The sequence below is a fragment of the Odocoileus virginianus genome, chromosome 22 (genome assembly GCF_023699985.2).
Source record: "Odocoileus virginianus isolate 20LAN1187 ecotype Illinois chromosome 22, Ovbor_1.2, whole genome shotgun sequence".
NCBI lineage: Eukaryota > Metazoa > Chordata > Mammalia > Artiodactyla > Cervidae > Odocoileus > Odocoileus virginianus.
The window spans coordinates 22,948,038-22,967,087 of NC_069695.1; the positions used below are offsets into that span (position 1 = coordinate 22,948,038).

Here is a 19,050-nt window from a genome sequence, read left to right on the forward strand (position 1 = left end):
GCTAACTGCCAGAATGGAAGATGAGCTTCCCCACATGGTCTCCAATGACACTATCTGCGGCGGGGGCGGGGGGCAGGAAGGCTCATCACTGCCCAGCAGAGATGCAAGTCCCTCCAATGGACCTTCCTGGTCATGGGGCTGGAAGTCTGAGCTCCGAATTCTGTTTCTGCTGATGGGGATGGGGTTACATTTTCTACGTTGTGTTTGGTGAGTACAGCAGTGACTGTAAGTTTTCTGATTTGCTAGCCTGCTGCTTTCCTGGTCCTCTACTTAAAGAGTGGTTTTTTTCACCTGTGCTGTTGGTGTTTCCAGATTGCTGGCTTATCCAGTACCCAGCATGGAATATACACTGCAAGCAAGCAAACAAAAGCCCAAAAAACCCAGAGTACTTACTACTGTATCATTTCTGGAGGTTCAAGTATTCTAGCTGGTCTGTCTTACCTCCACCTTTCACAATCTTTTTAATTTTTTTTGTTTAATGCCCCAGGTTTTAAAGTTGTATTTAGCGGGAGAAATAGGGGAAAGGACTTTCACTCCATCTTTTCAGAAGCAGGATGGTTTTAATTTTATAACTAATATATTACATAAATCTGTCCAGACTATGTATATTTGAGGCTATGAATATCAGGGGGGTGGGAGAAGAGACAAAAAACCCACCATCACTGACATACCCTATTCTTTAGGAGAAAATTAAGACAGCACAAAAATCATCAGAAAGGTTAAATCTAAAAAGGACAAAGGATGTAAACAATGAGAGGAAGGACTTTGGAAAGATATTTACAAGGTAACCAGAAGGAATAAAAATGTGCTACATACTTGCAAAAGAACATCCTAATCACAAAATGTTCAGCAGTGTTTCCCTGATAGTAACAAGTTCCTGCTAAGTGATGATGGAAGAAAATGATTCCAAGATTCATATAATTCCCATTTGATCATATGAAATTATGTTAATGTAAGTCCTTTTGAAGCTGTATTCTTCCTTCTTTCCTATTTGTCTCTTTCTGCTACAGTTCTAGACTCAACTTCTCATCTCCTGCTCCTTTCTCTCTTTTCAACTATTAAGAACCAGTAAACTGAAATTCATGTACTAAAATTTGAGCATGGTTGTAGAATAAAACCACATAAAAGAAACTAAAGCATAATCTAATTTCACTTGAACTTGTAGCTCCAAAGTGAGGCTTTCATCATGATTCTTTGGTCCCGTTCTATACTGCAACCTATCAAGTTCAGATGTAACATTCTCAGAAAACAAAACAATCTGAAAGAGGGAAAAACTCTCAAAAAGGACAACCTCTGATTAGAAAATAAAAAGTACCTCTTCGTCCAATTCTTTCATTATCTTGTCTAGTTTTATGTTTGATGTTCTGTAAAAGTAAAAGCAAAATGGATTAGAAATACATTTACTTTTTACTGCCTGGGGTGAAAAACCACATTCCTTACTTTTCCATTTAGCTAAGATTTCTTAACCTTTTTTGTGCATATGCTGTGGACTCTTCTGAAGTCAGTCTGGTGAAGCATATAGCATTTTTTCACAAAAATATTTTTAAAGCATAAAATACATAGGATTAAAAGAAATTGTGAAATACAGTCATGAACTGTTTAAAACAGTATGATTCACTAATATACATGTTTTATTAATATATTAAGTGACACAATCTAGCAGCAGTAATTTTAAAGTAGCAATGAGCATAAATGGAATTTAGAGATAATATTTGCATTCTAGGAAAATATTTGTGATTTTTACTGGTAATAAAAAAATTCACAACTACTGTTAATACCTGTAGATTACTATGTTCATAATTAAAGATGCTGAATTTCAGTTAAAGGTTACAGAAAAGAGTCACTATTCTCCCCCAAGTTTAAGGACCTTAAATCCCATGCATGGATGCTTTAGGAGAGGTTCAAGGATTCTAGGTTAAGGAGCCCTGAATTCCTCAGGCAACACTTGCTACTAAACAAAGATCAATCATTTAAACTTTAATGCAAGATTAAGTAAATGAAGGGAAAGGTGGCATATATAAAGCAAACTTGGCAACTTGGGCAAAAATTTGAGATAAACTGAAAGTGAATCATCTCCATCACAATTCATATTTTGGGCTCTAAACATATTTATGAGCTTCAAATCTGTATATGCAATTCTTCACTTGGATGTCTCACCAAATACTTCATTCAGCATGTCCAAAGCTAAACTTATTCCCTCTGCCCCACACCCCTGCCACAGTACCAATCTGCTGTTCCTCTGCTATCCCCAAACAAGGACACCACCTGGGATTCTCCCTGACTCATCTTCCTCCCTCATTCTCACTTAGTGAATAAATATCAAGTGCTGCCTTATTAACCAGAGAGTTTCTTAAAAAGCAAATTTGATCTTTTGTTTTCCTTTAAGTTTAATAACTTTTAATGCTTTAGAGAGATCAAACCAGTCAATCCTAAATTAAATCAGTCCTGAATATTCATTGGAAGGACTGATGTAAAGCTGAAATTCCAATACTTTGGCCACCTGATGTGAAGAACTGACTCACTGGAAAAGACCCTGATGCTGGGAAAGGTTGAAGGCAGGAGGAGAAGGGGACAACAGAGGATGAGATGGCTGGATTGCATCACCGACTCAATAGACATGAGTCTGAGCAAGCTCCGGGCATTGGTGATGGACAGAGAAGCCTGGTGTGCTGCACTCCATGGGGTCACTGCAACACAACTGAGCAACTGAACTGAACTGAATGCCTTTCAATCACCCTTATGATAAATTCCAACTTTCAATCTTTTCAAAAACAGTCTTCTAAGATTTAGACTCTCTTAACCTACCACCTATCCAAACCTATTTGAGGTCACCACCTCCCTCCCCACCACACATGCACTCATTTTTGTATAATTATTGGCCACTTTGGCCACTCTTAATTTCTTCATTAAATTGATCCCTACCAACATCACTATCACTAATTTGTCATTTGCCTTCTAGCTTTAATTATACAAACTATTCAACATTTATATAATATTATTTATCCATTTCTTTCTCATTATTTCTATGTTTTACACCCAGAAATTCCTTACAAATCCTGTGCTCATGATTATATTAAAGTGCTTTTCTTAAAAAAAAAAAGCCTGTATTAAATGCTTCACCATTTAATCTATAGGCAGTGAGCAATTTACTAGTTTCTTCTCGCCAGTCACAAAATTGCTAGTCTTACCAATTCCATTTTTTGAATACTTCATCTCCATAGCACCTACTTTTTATTTATTCAATACTATCCACTAACAGTAACTATAAAATGTTAAAGTCTGTAATAAGTAACTCAGCATTATGGTAGGCTATTTTAAATTCTCTTGATCACTTTATATTTTCATAAATATATTGGTTCTTATTAAATTTAGACTCACAGGACAAAAAAGTTCTGAAAAAATACTGTTCTAGAGAAGCAAAGTGGAAATTAAGAGTGTTCACATCAAAAATTTAGTTAATTTTTTACATTTAGTGAATTTTAATCTTCAACAACATTTACATTTTGGAAAGAATCTTATTCAATATAAACTAATTTTCCCTGTCAGCTAATTAAAATGGGAGAGAAAATGAGTAAATCAGGTATTAAGTGAACAGTCTGCACTGAATGTATATCAGTGGCAATCTTTACATCCCTGCCTTACTTCCATCCACTTTTAGGGATTTAGAGTGCAAATAGGCATTTGCTATGCAACTTTTAATGGGAAAAATGTAAAGCATATTCTCACCTGCACTTCTGCTCCATTTCATCTTTTAATTGCATTTCATTATGTAACTGTTCTTCCAGCTTGTAAATTGTTTTCTGCAAATTTTCCTGCTTTAATTAAAAACAAAAACTCACTTTAATAAGAATATTCATAGAGAATTTTAAAATAGTAAATTTATATTACCATTTTATAGCTGTTCACAAGGAAATTATCTGATCCAATCTTACCTTTTTCCCTTCTGTATGAAATTTTTATTAACTCAACAAGCATTTCCTTCTAACGTTAATATGTCGGGCGCTATGGTTGGCACTAGTAATATAAAAATTCAAAAGATTTGGTCCCAGTTCTCGTAAAGCTAATAGTGTGACACAGGGAATAGGAGGGGGGAAAGAACCTACAATAACTCAAAGACATATACACTAGATGTTATGATGTGGTAGATACAAATAAAATTACACATAAGGTATACTGCACAAGAAAAGAGGACAGACCTCATCTGCCAGGGATATGGAATGTTTATGATGAGACTTGTAAGAAGAGAAGTATTTACCAAGCAGAGGAAGTGAAAGAATGAATGCATTCTGGCCAAAATGAATGAGTCCGAAAGTAGAGAGACAAAGAAAATACGATTGGATAATGGGGAGAGATCACAACCAGAGGACAGAACATAACAGAGAGACTGAGTAACGTAACAGCTAAAAAGGAGAGTGGGACTATTTCCTTCTATGCCGAAAAGAAGTTGGGCACTTTAACCTGTAAACACTCTAAAACAGAAAATGACAGAGTGTTGGCACTTTAGAAATATCACTTCAGTAAAAAAGAAGGTGAATACATTAGATAGCAGAGAAATTCTAGACAAAGAAAAACCAATTAATAGACAGTCCGGGCAAAAAAGAGTATATAGGTCTAATGTAAGGAAGAAGCTATAGAAATGAAGAGAAAATGAATTACTGCATCAATCAGAAGGCAGAATTTATGATCCAGCAACCAATTAGAAATAAGAACAGAACAGCATTACAAAAGATGTGTGACAAAAAGAATCGCTGGGGAAGAGGATGAAGAGAGAAAGGCTGAGTTTGGCTTTGGCCTAGGTTGAGGTGTCTGAAAGCTGTGCAGGAAGAGAAGTCTATTCAGAGAGAAAGAAAGGATTCAGGTATAGAGCTCAGAGAAACAAGCTGGTCACACATGAGATTAATTACAGAAAATGGGCAGAGAGCCAAGGTCAGAAGTACTTTGAGAAACATTTAATAATTAAGGGGAGGGGGAAGCAGAAGGAGAGACTGAAAAGAGGACTGAAAATAAAATCCAGAGGCAGAAGGAGAAAAGGCAAGAAATAATGAAAGTATGAGAGTTCTTAGAGTTCTAAGGAGGAAGGAATGCTCAGTGTCAAATGCAACAAAAAAGAAAAATAAGATATGAAATGAAAAATAATCATCATATTTGGCAACTGCAAAGTTGTTCACTAGCATCTCCGCTAGAAGGATTTCAGGGAAGAGTTGAAAATTAAATTGGTTGACTTTTATACTTAGTTCTAGGTTAACAGAAATAGTAGGCACACAAACGTTTTCTTCTTCCCCTCTGATCTTAAACAGAGTGAAAGGTAAGAGTCACTGACAGAAACTTACGGCAATCACCACTGAACAAGATCAGCCCAAAGAAAACACGATGCCACTGAATTGTTTAAGTCCTAATGTACCCCTATACTTACAAATAAGTAATACAGTGAGAGTGGAGTTATAACAACTCATTTTCACCTTCTCCAGATCAAATGTGCTTTAATTTTGAAGATTTCTGAGTCCTGCTTAGCCACATAACTTGGCAATAACTTTGTTGGGATAATAATTTAAAAGAAAAAAAACGCATAATAGCTAACAGGTACCCACATAGTTCATTCCCCTTTTTCTCACTTCCCCTTCCCACCACATGCTCTCTCAAATGTAACAGTAAACATGTAAAGAAGAAAGAGATGAATTTTATCAGCTTTTAAAAATTAACACAGCCTATTCCTCGTCTCAATTAAAAATACAGGCTGCAGCACACAGAGTTCAAAGACTGGTCTAAGGATGGCCAGGTTTATTTTTGGTATATTTAAGAAAATTTCCAGTTAACCCAAAAGGACTTTCTCAAACATAAGCAAGTAAAAAAAATTTAAATTTCTTATGAACTACTCTCACAATGAAAAGAACTCATGTCTCCCTATAGTAATTCACTTTTCAGGGTCAAATGAGAGGATGTTCACTCTACTAGTTACTCTCCATTGGTCACCTCTCCCTCTCAGTCTTGAAGATCCATCCTCTGCCTTCTTTGTCATGAAATTTACAGACTTCATTACATGGGCTCTTCTGTCCCATGATTTTAAAGTTGGTTTCAGCCTACACATGCCACCAGCTGGAGATCAGTTGGGAGAAATGAAATATCCATTCTCCTCACTCTCCTCTTGCCTTATTGTGGCTTTGGCAGTGTTCTATGTTCTATGCTCCTCTTTCATGATTCTACACATTCTCTCTGAGCTGTGGGAACAAGATTTGTCTCTCCCCGTCCTTCAGACTAGGGGCAATGGCTTCCCACTGCTGTCAATAAATGGCTGCTTTACACCCTTTTTTTACTGCTCCCTGTGATCCTGCTCATAACACCATTTACAGTCCCTTCATTAAACTCTCTTCACTTCATGAACAAACAAAATGTGGTATATAGATATAACAATATATTAAGCCTTAAAAAGGAATGATATTCTGATACATCTACAACATGCTTGAGCCTTGAGGACATTAAGTAAAATAAGCCAACCACAAAAGGTCAAATATTGTATTATTTCACTAGAATAAATTTCATAGAGACTGAAAGTAAAGGCAGCAGTTATCAAGGGCTGGAGGGAGAGTGGAATGCACACTTTAATGGGTACAAAGTTTTAGTCTGGGATGAAGAAAAAGTTCTTGAGATTTCGGTGGTGATGACCGCATCAACCATGTGAGGGTGCTTAATGTCACTTAAAAATGGTGTTAATAAAATGGTCAATTTTGTGTTACATAAATTCTATCACACACACAGAAAACTCTCATTTAAACCTTCTGAATGTGTCATCTGTTTCCCTGTCAAGATCCTACCTGAGCACTGAATTATCATAAATTTCTAATTCCAAAGATTAAAAAGACCACCTCTGTCAACCTGTGTAGCAACGTATAGTTTATTAACTGCTTCCACATATAATATCCCATTTGATATTCAGGCAAAAAATCAAGCAGGAGAGGAGACAGTAGGTAAAAAAGATGCTATAAAAATTTAGGCTCAGGACTTCCCTGGTGGTCTAGCGGTTAAGATTCTGAGCTACCAATGCAGAGGGCCCAGGTTCAATTCCTGGCCAGAGAACTAGATCTCAAGAGTTTACATGTTACAACTAAGACTTCGCACAGCCAAATTAAAAAAAAAAATCAGGCTCACTAACTACACATTCGGAAGCAATATATACATTAGTATCATGCATACAAAATACATTATTCACAAAACAGCCTTTAAAAAAATAACAATAAGAAAATACATACCAAGCTTTTATCCACATTAGAGCTAGTTCTGTTATCGTTAGGATTTGCTGAAGATAAGTATCTGGGAAGAAAAAAAGTTTTTAAAAGAAAAACAAAATTCTAATATCAAGTAGCAACCAGTAACACATATTATACGCCTATTTTTTGAACTTGCTCTGCTTTTAAAAGTTGAGTGCATGTTCTTAATTCTTTATTTTTACAAACATAACACAGAAATAACATGTATATTAAATAAAACCCACAGTTAGGTCTGAAGTGGTCTTCCCTGGTGGCTCAGTCAGTAAAGAGTCTGCCTGCAATGAGGGAGACCTGGGTTGAAACCCTGGATCAGGAAGATCCCCTGGAAAAGGAAATGGCAACCCACTCCAGTATTCTTGCCTGGAGAATCCCATGGACAAAGGAGCCTGGGTGGGCTACATACGGTCCATGGGGTCACAAAGAGTTGGACGTGACTGAGCAACTTCACTTTCACGAGACATGACTACAAGGAAAAATCACAGAACATATAATCTAGTGCATGATAATGTAGTACAAATAGTGCATGTGTGTATATAATGATTATTTAAGATTACCTTTGTGTAGAAAAAGTAACCTTTTGTGTAGAAAAAGTAATTAACTGCTGAACTCTACTATAGAAAATATAAAAACACTTAGGGGGTTGTTTATATCAACATCTTGGGTGTTTTACAACACTCAAGACAGAGAAAAATTGATAAAAATATAAAATTTTTAAAATAGAAAAAAAGAAAGAATGCTGGAACAAACATACCACTTTACAGGGTCTCTGTGCATTTCAATATAAAATAGTTCCAATATTACAGTCAGAGAATTAGGGAGGGAAAAGAGATTAAAATACTGTCTCTTTCTAGGGGTCAAAACTCAAGTATCACTTACTTGTCTGATGATACAGAGAAAGTATTCTAGTATCAAAAGAACAAAATTATTGTCTTATAGTTGGATTACTGAAGAAATTTCATAAAGCAGGACTAAACTGAATTCCTGTTTTCTAAACTTGACCTGAATTAACCTATTAAAAGTTTTGACTAAAATGACAAGATGTTTCACTTTAAAAGAAAGTGAGCTATAATAACCTCAAATTTAATCATTATTCCAAGAAATTCAAATGTCTACTACCATTTTAATGGAGTATAATTTGACTAGAAGTACATATTCTAAAATAAACTGATCAAGCAGATTTGACATACCCAGTTGATGTTGCCATATAGTTCAGTTCACTTTTATATACTGCTGTAGCATTTTATTTAGATTTCTATTGTGTAGTATTCGCCAACCTACAGTGTACAACTTGTCCATTTCCTCACTAGGATATGAACATCTCAAGAGAAGACTCTGTATCTTATTAATAATCCTTATATCTGACGAAGAGTAGACTGTCAAATGTGTCTGTTGAATAGAATGCCCAGCATATAAAAATAACGTGAAATGTTTAACTTGTATCTGAAGTTCACTGAAAAGGCTAAAACTAACATTAGCTCATACTAATGATAATAATAACTAACACTGAGTGCTTAGCCATGCAGAGCATTGCTCTAAGTGTTTTACTGTGTTTTGATTTATTTAACCCCTACAACAACCCTGAGACACAATTATTATCCCCACCATACCTATTTTTGAGGAAATGAAGGTATAAAAGATCAAAGCTATTTGCCTAAGGTCACAAAGCCTTATAATGTAAAATATGATGAATTCACTGAGAAGTTTTAGGGAGGAATCACTTAATTTTTGAAGAATTGAAAACTATAGGCCTTTTGTAACATCAATATAGTGATGATAATGCTAGAAGACTACATACTGTTTCAAAATGCATTATAAAACCAGAACTCTTTGGATAACAGGATTAAGCAAAATGTCAACAGTAACAGAATCTCTTGACCTATTAATAGCTGTAATGTGAAGAAACATTAAGTTATTCAGCAAAGAATTTCTGAAAAACAATATCCTGAGCATGGATGAGTTTGAAAGATACTAAATATGAAATCCTGGAAATATAATTAATTGGTGAATGTGACGTATTAACACATCTTTTTATACACCATTAAATCTACTTTAAATGTTCTAAGGTGAATTTTAGATATCCCTAAGAAAATAATATGACTACAACAAAACCAGTGCCTACCCCCAAAACCAATGTGTAGCATACTTACCTACGATTGCTATAATATGTAAATCCTACAAAAGGTAGTTGATTGCCAACAAAAGCTTTAGGTATAGGGAATGTTTCTTCATCTCCTTTATCTTCTTCCAAGTCATCAAAGTTACTTGTATCTATGTCACTACTTAAATCAGGTACAACTGGTGCTACAGCTAAAAACAGAAACAAAATTAGTTCTTTCCAAATTTAATATCAAGTGAAACAAAGACTTTGCCCTTACTACTAATGACTTCCTACATATAAATAACTTGTGAACCATAAATTCTAAATGGGCTGAATTCTATTACAGTAAGCTTTACTAGGATTATTAATCAGCAGCTACTGATCACTGATTATATAATTCTGTAAATAAATTATTTTCAAAAATAATTATGATAATTATCATATAAACCTCAAGTTTGAGTATTACAAGTCAAGTATTATTAAGGTTTATTTTAAAATACACTGCAGTATAAGATGTGCAAAAGCAATTAGGACTACAGAAAAGACTGTGCAGAAACTACAGGGCAAAACAGATTGCACTTAAAGTTGGTCAGCTTCATACACAGCATTTCACTTACTAATCTGCTCTACAGCAAACTAGAATTCAGTTACCTCTCTTAGCAGTCCTGGGTACAGGTAATCATTTGTTACTGAAATATTTTTACTTATCTAGAATCTAGATAATCAGTATTCCCCTGCCCACTGGCTCAATAGCTCTATAAGAGCAAAGTTTTTGTTGTTTTTTTTCTCTCCAATTAATGTTGATTTACAATATTGTGTTTCAGGTGTAAAGCTAAGTGATTCACTTACGTGTGTGTGCGTGTGTGTGTGTGTATATTTTTGTTTTTTTCCAAGATTCTTTTCATTATTGGTTGTTTTTATGATATACTGAATAGGAGCAAACTATTTTGAATTATATTTTCAGACTACTAATAGTTACCTTCCTTGAATTAAGTGATTAGGGGGCAACTCAGGTAAGTCTTATAAAATGGCTGTTGGGAAAAGAGAGCAGGGATACAAAACCTCAGCAAAGAATCTTCTTCAGGAGTGCTAAACTTGAGGGAAGCAAGACCCACATACACTTAAAATAAAACTGTATGTGACAATGCAAATCTTCATGACAATGAAAATAACATATGAAACAAGTACTACCACTGTCTTCTTTTAGAGCTTAAATACGCCACAGAAAGTACATCTAAAAATAAATTTTTGGAAAAACATTTTCTAGTTTAAAGATACAGGAGTATAATAAAACATCACTGAAATATTATCATCAAAACATTCAATAAGTGTTTTACATGCAGTCATTTCATGTTTCCTAAGAGAAAAAGATGAAGAAGGGCAAACAGAAGTAACTGACATTACAATCTTAGTTTCACACATAACTTGAATTTTTGCTTTACTAAATCATCTGGGTATTCCAGGCAAGAAATAACTACTGTTGTGTATCTCAGATACAGTGACCTATCAGATAAATCTGGGAATGAAACAACACATTTAATCAAAAGAAGCTGCAGTTCTAACAGTGAACAGGAAAAGAGCTTTTCCACCATTCTCTTTCCTTAATGGCCAAGAGAACTGCCCAACTAGATGATTCTAGCTTCCTGACATTAACTGCCTAATTTGTGGAATGAGGGGAAAAAAGGATTGTCATTCCTTATGTAGTACATCCTCTTAGCACAAATTTAACCTTACAACAGTAGTTCTCAATCACGGACAAGTCTGGGCCCTCAGGGATACTCAACAATGTCTGAAGTCCTCAATTAGGGACAATTTTGGCCCCTCAGAGATATTCAGCAATGTCAGAAATGTCTGGGTGCATAATTTTAGTTGTCAAAACTGGGGGAGGGATGTTGCTGACATCTGGTGGGTAGAGACCACATCCTTTCCAGCATTTGTTATCTGTAGACTTTTTTTGATGATGGCCATTCTGACCAGTGTGAGGTGAAAATACTGTATATTGATAAAAGGGTCAATTTATGAAAAAGATACAACAATGATAAACATATGTGCATACAACAACAGTTCCAAAGATACACATATAAATGACATAAAAGAAACAGTTCTGAGAGTGTCTTCATTAACCCACTTTTAATAGTGAACATAACCCAACACCAATAGCAGAATACACATTTTTCTCAAGTACACATGGGACTTCTCCAGGACAGACTATATGTCAGTTCAAAATACAATAAATTTAAAGAGGCTGAAATTATACAAAGCATTTTCTCCAACCACAATGGAATGAAACAAGAAGTCAATAATAGAAGGAAAATTAGAAGATTCACAAATATATGGAAATTAAACAGTACTCTCTTAAACCATGAGGTGAAGAAATTAGAAAGAAAGAAAGAAAGAAAATGCTTTGAGATGAATGAAAATGAAAACAACATACCAAAACTTATGGGATTCAGTGAAACCAATACTTAGGGAAGCACTTTATTTGTAAATGCCTATGTTATATAAAAAAAAAGGATCTCAAATCAACAACCCAGACTGACACTCTAAGAAACTAGAAAAAGGAGCAAATCAAGCCCAAAGCTAGAGGAAGGAAAGAAAAAATACAGATCAAAATGCAAGTAAATCAAACACGTAACAGAAAATGAATCATGGAAATTAACAAATAATTGGTTCTTTAAAAAGGTCAATCAAATTGGCAAATCATTTATTTCAATAAGAAAAAAGGAGAAGACACACGAATAACTAAAATCAGAAATTAACGTGGGGACGTGATTATCAAACTTCTACAAATAAAAGGGATAAAATTTAAAAACTACGAACAATTGTACACCAACTTATTAGATAACCAAGATGAAATGACAAATTCCAGAAACACAAACTATCAAAACTTATTTGTAAAAGAAAAACTGAAAAGACCTATGGAAAGAGATTTAATCAATAACAAAAAATGTCTCACCAAAAGCCCAAGACAAGATGGTTTCACAACTGAATTCCATCAAATACATAAAGAATTAATGCCAATCCTCACAATTTTCCAAAGACAGAAGAGGATAAAACATTTCCTAATTCATCCCATGAAGCCAGAATTACTGACACCAAAGCCAACCAAGACACCACAAGAAAAAAACACAAACCAATATCCCCCGATGCAAAAATCTTTAACAAAGGACTAGCAAATTGAATGTAGCAGCATATTAAGAGGGTTATAAACTATGATCAAGTGGGATATATTCCAGGGTGGCTCACCACATGAAAGTTAATCAGTGTAATACATCACATTAATAGCATGAAGAAAAAAACCCACATGATTATTTCAAATAACACAGAAATGGCATTTTACAAAATCCAACACACTTTCATGATGAAAATATTCAGTCAACAAGGCACAGAAGGGAAGTTCCTCAATATAATAAAGGGCACTATTGAAAAACCCACAGTCCACATCATATGCAGCAGGGAAAGATTGAAAGCTTTCCCCCAATGATCAGGAACAAGACAAGGAAGGATGCTCAATTTCACTACTGCTATTCAACAGCATGCTGAAAGTTCTAGTCAGAGCAAACAGGCAAGAAAAGAAAATAAAAAGGCAGCCTAACTAGAAACACATTCAGTAACTACTCTAAACATTCCACTGTCTTTTTTTTCAGGAATGGAGAAACCCCATTCTAAAGTTCATATGGAATCTAAATGGATCCCAAATACAAGTATACCTTACAAATATTGTGAGTTCCGTTTCAGACCAGAGCAATAAAGCAAACAGTGCAATAAAGTGAGTTAAATAACTTTTTTTGGCTCCCCAGTGTGTACAGAAGTTATGTTAACACTATAATGTAGTCTGTTACGTGTGCAACAGCATTATGTTTTCAAAACTGTTAAAATTAAAAACCTAATTTAAAACTAAGGCCTTAACGAAAAAATATTTAACTGCTAAAAAATGCTAACCATCATCTGACGACACAGTGTTGTCACAGATCTTTAATTTGTAAAAAACTGCAGCTATCTGTGAAGCGCAATAAAGCTAGGTATGCCCATAATCAAAACAATCTTGAAAAAGAAGAACAAAGTTGGAAGAATCAGACTTTCTGATTTCAAAAGCTACTACAAAGCTACCACAATCCAAACTGTGTACTACTGGCATAAAGACAGGTATATAGATCAGTGGAGTATAACAGAGAGTTCAGAGATTAAACCCTCACATTATATGGTCAAATGCTTTTTGATAAGGGTACCAACACTATGTAAGGAAAAAAGGACAGTCATTTCAACAAATGGTGCTGGGAAAACTGGATATCTATATGCAAAAGAATGAAGCTGGATTCTTATCTTACACTATATACAAAAATTAACTCAAAAGAATAGAAAGCAATGACTCTGACAGTAACTGAAAAGAATGAAAAGCAATGACTGACAGATACTTGTATACCAATGACCAGAGAAACATTACTCACCATAGCTAAAGGACAAGCATTCTGAAGTATCAGTCAAGAGAAGAACGGACTTTTTAAAAAAGTGGTATAAACACACAATGGAATACTATTCAGCCTTAAAATGGAATGAAATTCTGATGCAGGCTATAATATGGATGAATCCTGAAGACAAGCTAGTGAAATGTCAATCTCAAAAAGACAAAGGATGTATGAATTCACTTGTTTGAAGCAGCAAGAACAGTCAAATTCATAAAGCAGAACAGTGCCACTGGGAGTTGGGATAAGGGGAGAATGGAGATTTAAGGTTTTATGTGTTAAAGAGACTTAGTCTGGGGTGACAGAAAAGTTCTGAAAATGGACGGTGATGTGGTTTCACAGCAATCTGAAGGTGCTTAATGCTACTGAACTGTGTACTTAAAAATGATTACAATGGTAAATTTTAAGGTATTTATCCTTTATGACAATAAAAAAGAGACAATCTTTCTTAAAGTTTATTTTTTTAAAAAGAACCCCATATAAAAAATAAATAAATAAATAAATAAAAAGAACCCAATATAATGCTGAGGCAGTCTAAACTTCTAAGACCCTAAAACTTGCTAGCTCCTGAATTTTTTATCCACGAAGTCTACATAGATTATCTTCTTCATGAAAATATAAAATCCTAAAAGAGGACACCAGACCTGATGGAAAAACAGAACCTAAAGCACCACATATGTACATAGTTAATTGTGTTTGCTTTTAACTAAACTGAAAACTCATCACATGTTTTGACAGTTACCACAGTTAACCGTGTCTTCTATCAACTAAAAGGTGGACTAAGTAATGGCAATATCTTATCTGAAATGAGATCATGAATGGCAAAGTTTTTCAAGTAACCACATGTTATATATAAGATAGCATTATTAATAATGTGTTGTTATATGTAATAAATGTTATAATTTTGTTTTCCTTAAAATTTAACTGCCAACAAGTGCCAATCCCCTGCATTTCTAATCTACATAATACTGAACAGTAGAAATGGTTAAATGGTACATGCTATTTCACAAGATCAAAGATGATGTAGTCAAACAGACTGAGACTTGAGTCCTGACGTTGTCATTTGCTAACAGTGTGACCTGTAGAAAGCTTTTTAGGTCTTCTCATTTCTTCTTGTCTTTAATCTGTCATTTGTTCAATTCTATCCCAAATGAGTGGGAAAAAGTAATTTTACAGTATTAATACTTAGTGCCTCTAAATTAAGAGTAAGATCAGGAAGCTTGTGGAAATTCTGCCAAAAATCAAGCTGTTTTGTATTTGTACCCTGCTCCCACATGACCAAGGAACAGATGGTGAAGACTGCCATTATAACTTGCAGACATGTAAGTGGTAAAACTACCAAAAGAACTATTATTTGCAAAACAGCAAGAAATCTTGCCAAAGAAAATTAGAGAGGCAAAAGAAAATTAAAAAGAACTATAACTGTTATATAATTTTTAAACTCTTGGCAGGTCAGAGAGGTCAGTTCAGAATAGAAGTACGCTTGGTATTTTAGGGGTGGGAAGTAAAGAAGGGGTAGGAAGAGAGAAAGGGAAGAAGAGAACAGTAACTTCTACAGACTTCAATTTTTGTAATAGGAGTTATTAGGATTAGGGAAAGCTCTCAAAATGCTCAAGTACATTAAATCTCAGTAGACTGTAGCAAACCATAGGTAAAATTATAAATCTGGAAAAGATACAGAAATGATAATAAAACTACTGATAACACTATTTATAGAAATTCTTTAAACATGCAGTTCATTTGATTTAAATCAATGACACAATCTTATTTGCTTTTTCCATAAACAGTTATAGTAAGGAAGTATAATATCAAAAATGCCACTGCTGTGGATGCCTCAATTCCACTAGACTATGAGCTGTTTTCCTAGTTGCTGCAAAAGAGCTGTGCTCAGGATATAGCAGGTGGTCAATGCTTGCTGACTAGACTTCCTCCTCTCCTAATTAATACCAACTTTCAATACACAAAGGAATTATGTCTTCCCTACTTTTTAGAGTGAATTATTGTATGGTTACTCTGGAGTTATTTATGCATAGCTTCAGTTTGAAAAAAAAACAACAGAAAAGATATTACTTGGTAGTTTCTGCAGTTCTCTTTTAAATTTTCCCTGATTTACAACTGTAAATGTATGTTTCCAGCCTTCTGAAACTTTACTGAGAACATATCTGAATAAAAAACAGAATTTTTAAAAGCAGCCACTTATCATCTCACTCGACTCATCTCTGTCTTGCAAGCTTCTCTTGCAACAGAAAAACAATAATCATGTCATATTTACTTATGAGGAGGAGGAAGTTCTGTATTTCCCAGTGTATAACTGTTAATAATAGAGTCTCTCAAGGGGAGGCTGCTCCTGCAGCTTCTCCAGACAGCAATGTCAGTATCTGCAGCGGTGTCATTTCTTAATTTCCAGAAAACTTTATTTCCCCTTTTCCCTCCGTAGTCAGTTTTATAGCTGAGTACAATATATGTACTGTACCTGAAGGCAATATGATATATGATAACAAGGATATTTCACTAGTATCGGCAAACCTACATGATCTATTTCTTCAAAATTAAAAAGAATCATCTCTTGTAATCTAAACTAGATGAGATCTTAAGAGGAATACCTAATTTGTAACTGTTTCTAAAACAGCTGAGTTCATTGCCTAATTACTGTCCATTGCTGATGCTGCAGCAGGAAGTTAAGGGCTGACATACACTACCCTTTCTCGGCTAAGTGAAAAAGGGAACAATTTTGAGACTTCAGCAAGGGAAAGGTGAATTCTTGGTCTCCCAAATCCACAAAGATCATGGAAACTTTGGTGCCATTATGATTTCAATTCAGTTACATTAAACAAGGTTTTCTGTGAACTGTCATAATCTCAACTGTTATTAAAACAGGGATATAGTCTAAATGGACTGAAAATTAACTTCTTGCATACTACAAATTTTTATTTTTTTTATTGCAAGCTGCAAGCCTGACGGAACCAAGCAAACGGTAATTTCTTACCTGCTGACACAACTTAAATTCTGATAGAACCTCCTTATGCTTTAGGTTTTAGCAAAAACAAGACAATAAACTTTTTTTTTTCCCCATGAGAAATAGTACCTCTTAATTACTGACTTCCTCTACAATGAGATACTGAAGTCTAAACAAAGCAATTCAACAAAGTTCAAGTATCACATTATGATTGCTGAGCCCAACTCCACTACATGTACATAACATTTCATCTTGGCATACTGAATGGAACATCAGAAAAGGAGCAGTATATTTTCCCCAATATTATCAAACAGTCTCTCTTTACAACATTTACATAAACTTTGGATTCTCATCAGATTTTGTGTGCTTTGGATTTTCATCAGATATACACTTATTTTAGGAAGGCAGTTCTGATAAACTATTTACCACAACTACTTTCAAATATTCATTGTAACAAGCAAGAGGAAACAACTTACTGTCTCGAAGTGTTTCCCAAGCCCACTGATCATTTTTGAAGAAGAGATGTCGTTTGATTTCTTCTACACCATTTCGCCCTAATCTCACCTCTCTAAATAGAGAGAAAAGGAGAAAAATCAGTAATCATTTAAGATTTTATTACTATTATCTGTTCATATTTATTTATGGGCATAATGCTAAGTTTGTGCAAGATGATAAATACAATTCTATGTCACCCTGAAATTATGCTGACTATCAGGATAATTTTGGGCATACATAAAAAATAAGTTGAAGGCTGAGAATATTAAAGAATATTTTCCAAAGAAAAACACACACACACACCAAAAAACCCCACAGATTTATTGATCCTCCATGGTTTTTCTACTGACAACAAATAACCAGATGAATCACTTTCCTTGCTTCATTAGCCTAATGAATTTTCTTGATAGGTTTTTTAATAGTAGTAAATATATTTTTTGTAACTAACAACTTTACTTCACACCAGCAGTTTACAAAAACTCCAAAAGATATTTTAAATATAAAATTTCCATTTTATCCTCTAGTAAATATTTCTGACCAAACAACTAATTCTTGACCCTCCTACAAAATTGAGAACTTTATAGACTATGCCAAAGTCTTTGACTATGTAGATCACAATAAACTGTGGAAAATTCTGAAAGAGATGGGAATACCAGACCACCTGACATGCCTCTTGAGAAACCTGTATGCAGGTCAGGAAGCAACAGTTAGAACTGGACATGGAACAACAGACTGGTTCCAAATAGGAAAAGGAGGACGTCAAGGCTGTATATTGTCACCCTGCTTATTTAATTTATGCAGAGGACATCATGAGAAATGCTGAGCTGGAGGAAGCACAAGCTGGAATCAAGATTGCCAGGAGAAATATCAATAACCTCAGATATGCAGATGACACCACCCTTATGGCAGAAAGTGAAGAAGAACTAAAGGGCCTCTTGATGAAAGTGAAAGAGGAGAGTGAAAAAGTTGGCTTAAAGCTCAACATTCAGAAAACTAAGATCATGGCATCCAGTCCCATCACTTCATGGCAAATAGATGGAGAAACAGTGGAAACAGTGGCCGACTTTATTTTTCTGGGCTCCGTAATCACTGCAGATGGTGATTGCAGCCATGAAATTAAAAGATGCTTACTCCTTGGAAGGAAAACTATGACCAACCTAGACAGCATATTAAAAAGCAGAGACAGTACTTTGTCAACAAAGGTCCGTCTAGTCAAGGCTATGGTTTTACCAGTGGTCATGTATGGATGTGAGAGTTGGACTTTAAAGAAAGCTGAGTGCCGAAGAATTGATGTTTTTGAACTGTGGTGCTGGAGAAGACTCTTGAGAGTCCCTTGAACAGCAAGGAGATCCAACCAGTCCATTCTAAAGGAGATCAGTCCTGGGTGTTCATTGGTAGGACTGATGTTGAAGCTGAAACTCCAATGCTCTGACCACCTGATGCAAAGACCTGACTCATTTGAAAAGACCCTGATGCTGGGAAAGATTGAGGGCAGGAGGAGAAGAGGACGACAGAGGATGAGATGGCTGGATGGCATCAATGACTCAATGGACATGGGTCTGGGTGGACTCCGGGAGTTGGTGATGGACAGGGAGGCCTGGTGTGCTGCAGTTCATGGGGTTGCAAAGAGTTGGACACGACTGAGCGACTGAACTGAACTAAATGGGACAAGCTACTGATCCTTGGCCTCTTTGGTAGGCACAGAAAAAAAGCATTTTAAAATGTGCCTTTAGTTGAGTTGGAAAGAGGAACTCAGCACCGTGTGCTTTAATAGAG

General features: G+C 35.1%; 1 protein-coding gene and 1 non-coding gene across 4 annotated transcripts in view; one reads left to right on the top strand and one right to left on the bottom strand.

The window, feature by feature from the left end:
- Nucleotides 1–19,050, bottom strand: part of ROCK1 (Rho associated coiled-coil containing protein kinase 1) — a 118,676-nt gene that overhangs the window by 39,390 nt on the left and 60,236 nt on the right. For 2 of the 3 annotated variants that reach the window (XM_020881764.2, XM_070452726.1), the window contains 5 exons: nucleotides 17,256–17,347; nucleotides 9,410–9,569; nucleotides 7,245–7,305; nucleotides 3,727–3,815; nucleotides 1,316–1,364 (listed from right to left, as the gene is read on the bottom strand). In XM_020881764.2, coding sequence (XP_020737423.1) covers nucleotides 1,316–1,364; nucleotides 3,727–3,815; nucleotides 7,245–7,305; nucleotides 9,410–9,569; nucleotides 17,256–17,347 — 451 coding nt within the window. The remainder of the gene's footprint in view (nucleotides 1–1,315; nucleotides 1,365–3,726; nucleotides 3,816–7,244; nucleotides 7,306–9,409; nucleotides 9,570–17,255; nucleotides 17,348–19,050) is intronic. The other variant, XM_070452725.1, reaches the window with a different exon arrangement.
- On the top strand, nucleotides 6,999–7,071 carry TRNAG-ACC (transfer RNA glycine (anticodon ACC)). Its single transcript has one exon. It is a non-coding gene; the product is annotated as a tRNA-Gly (tRNA).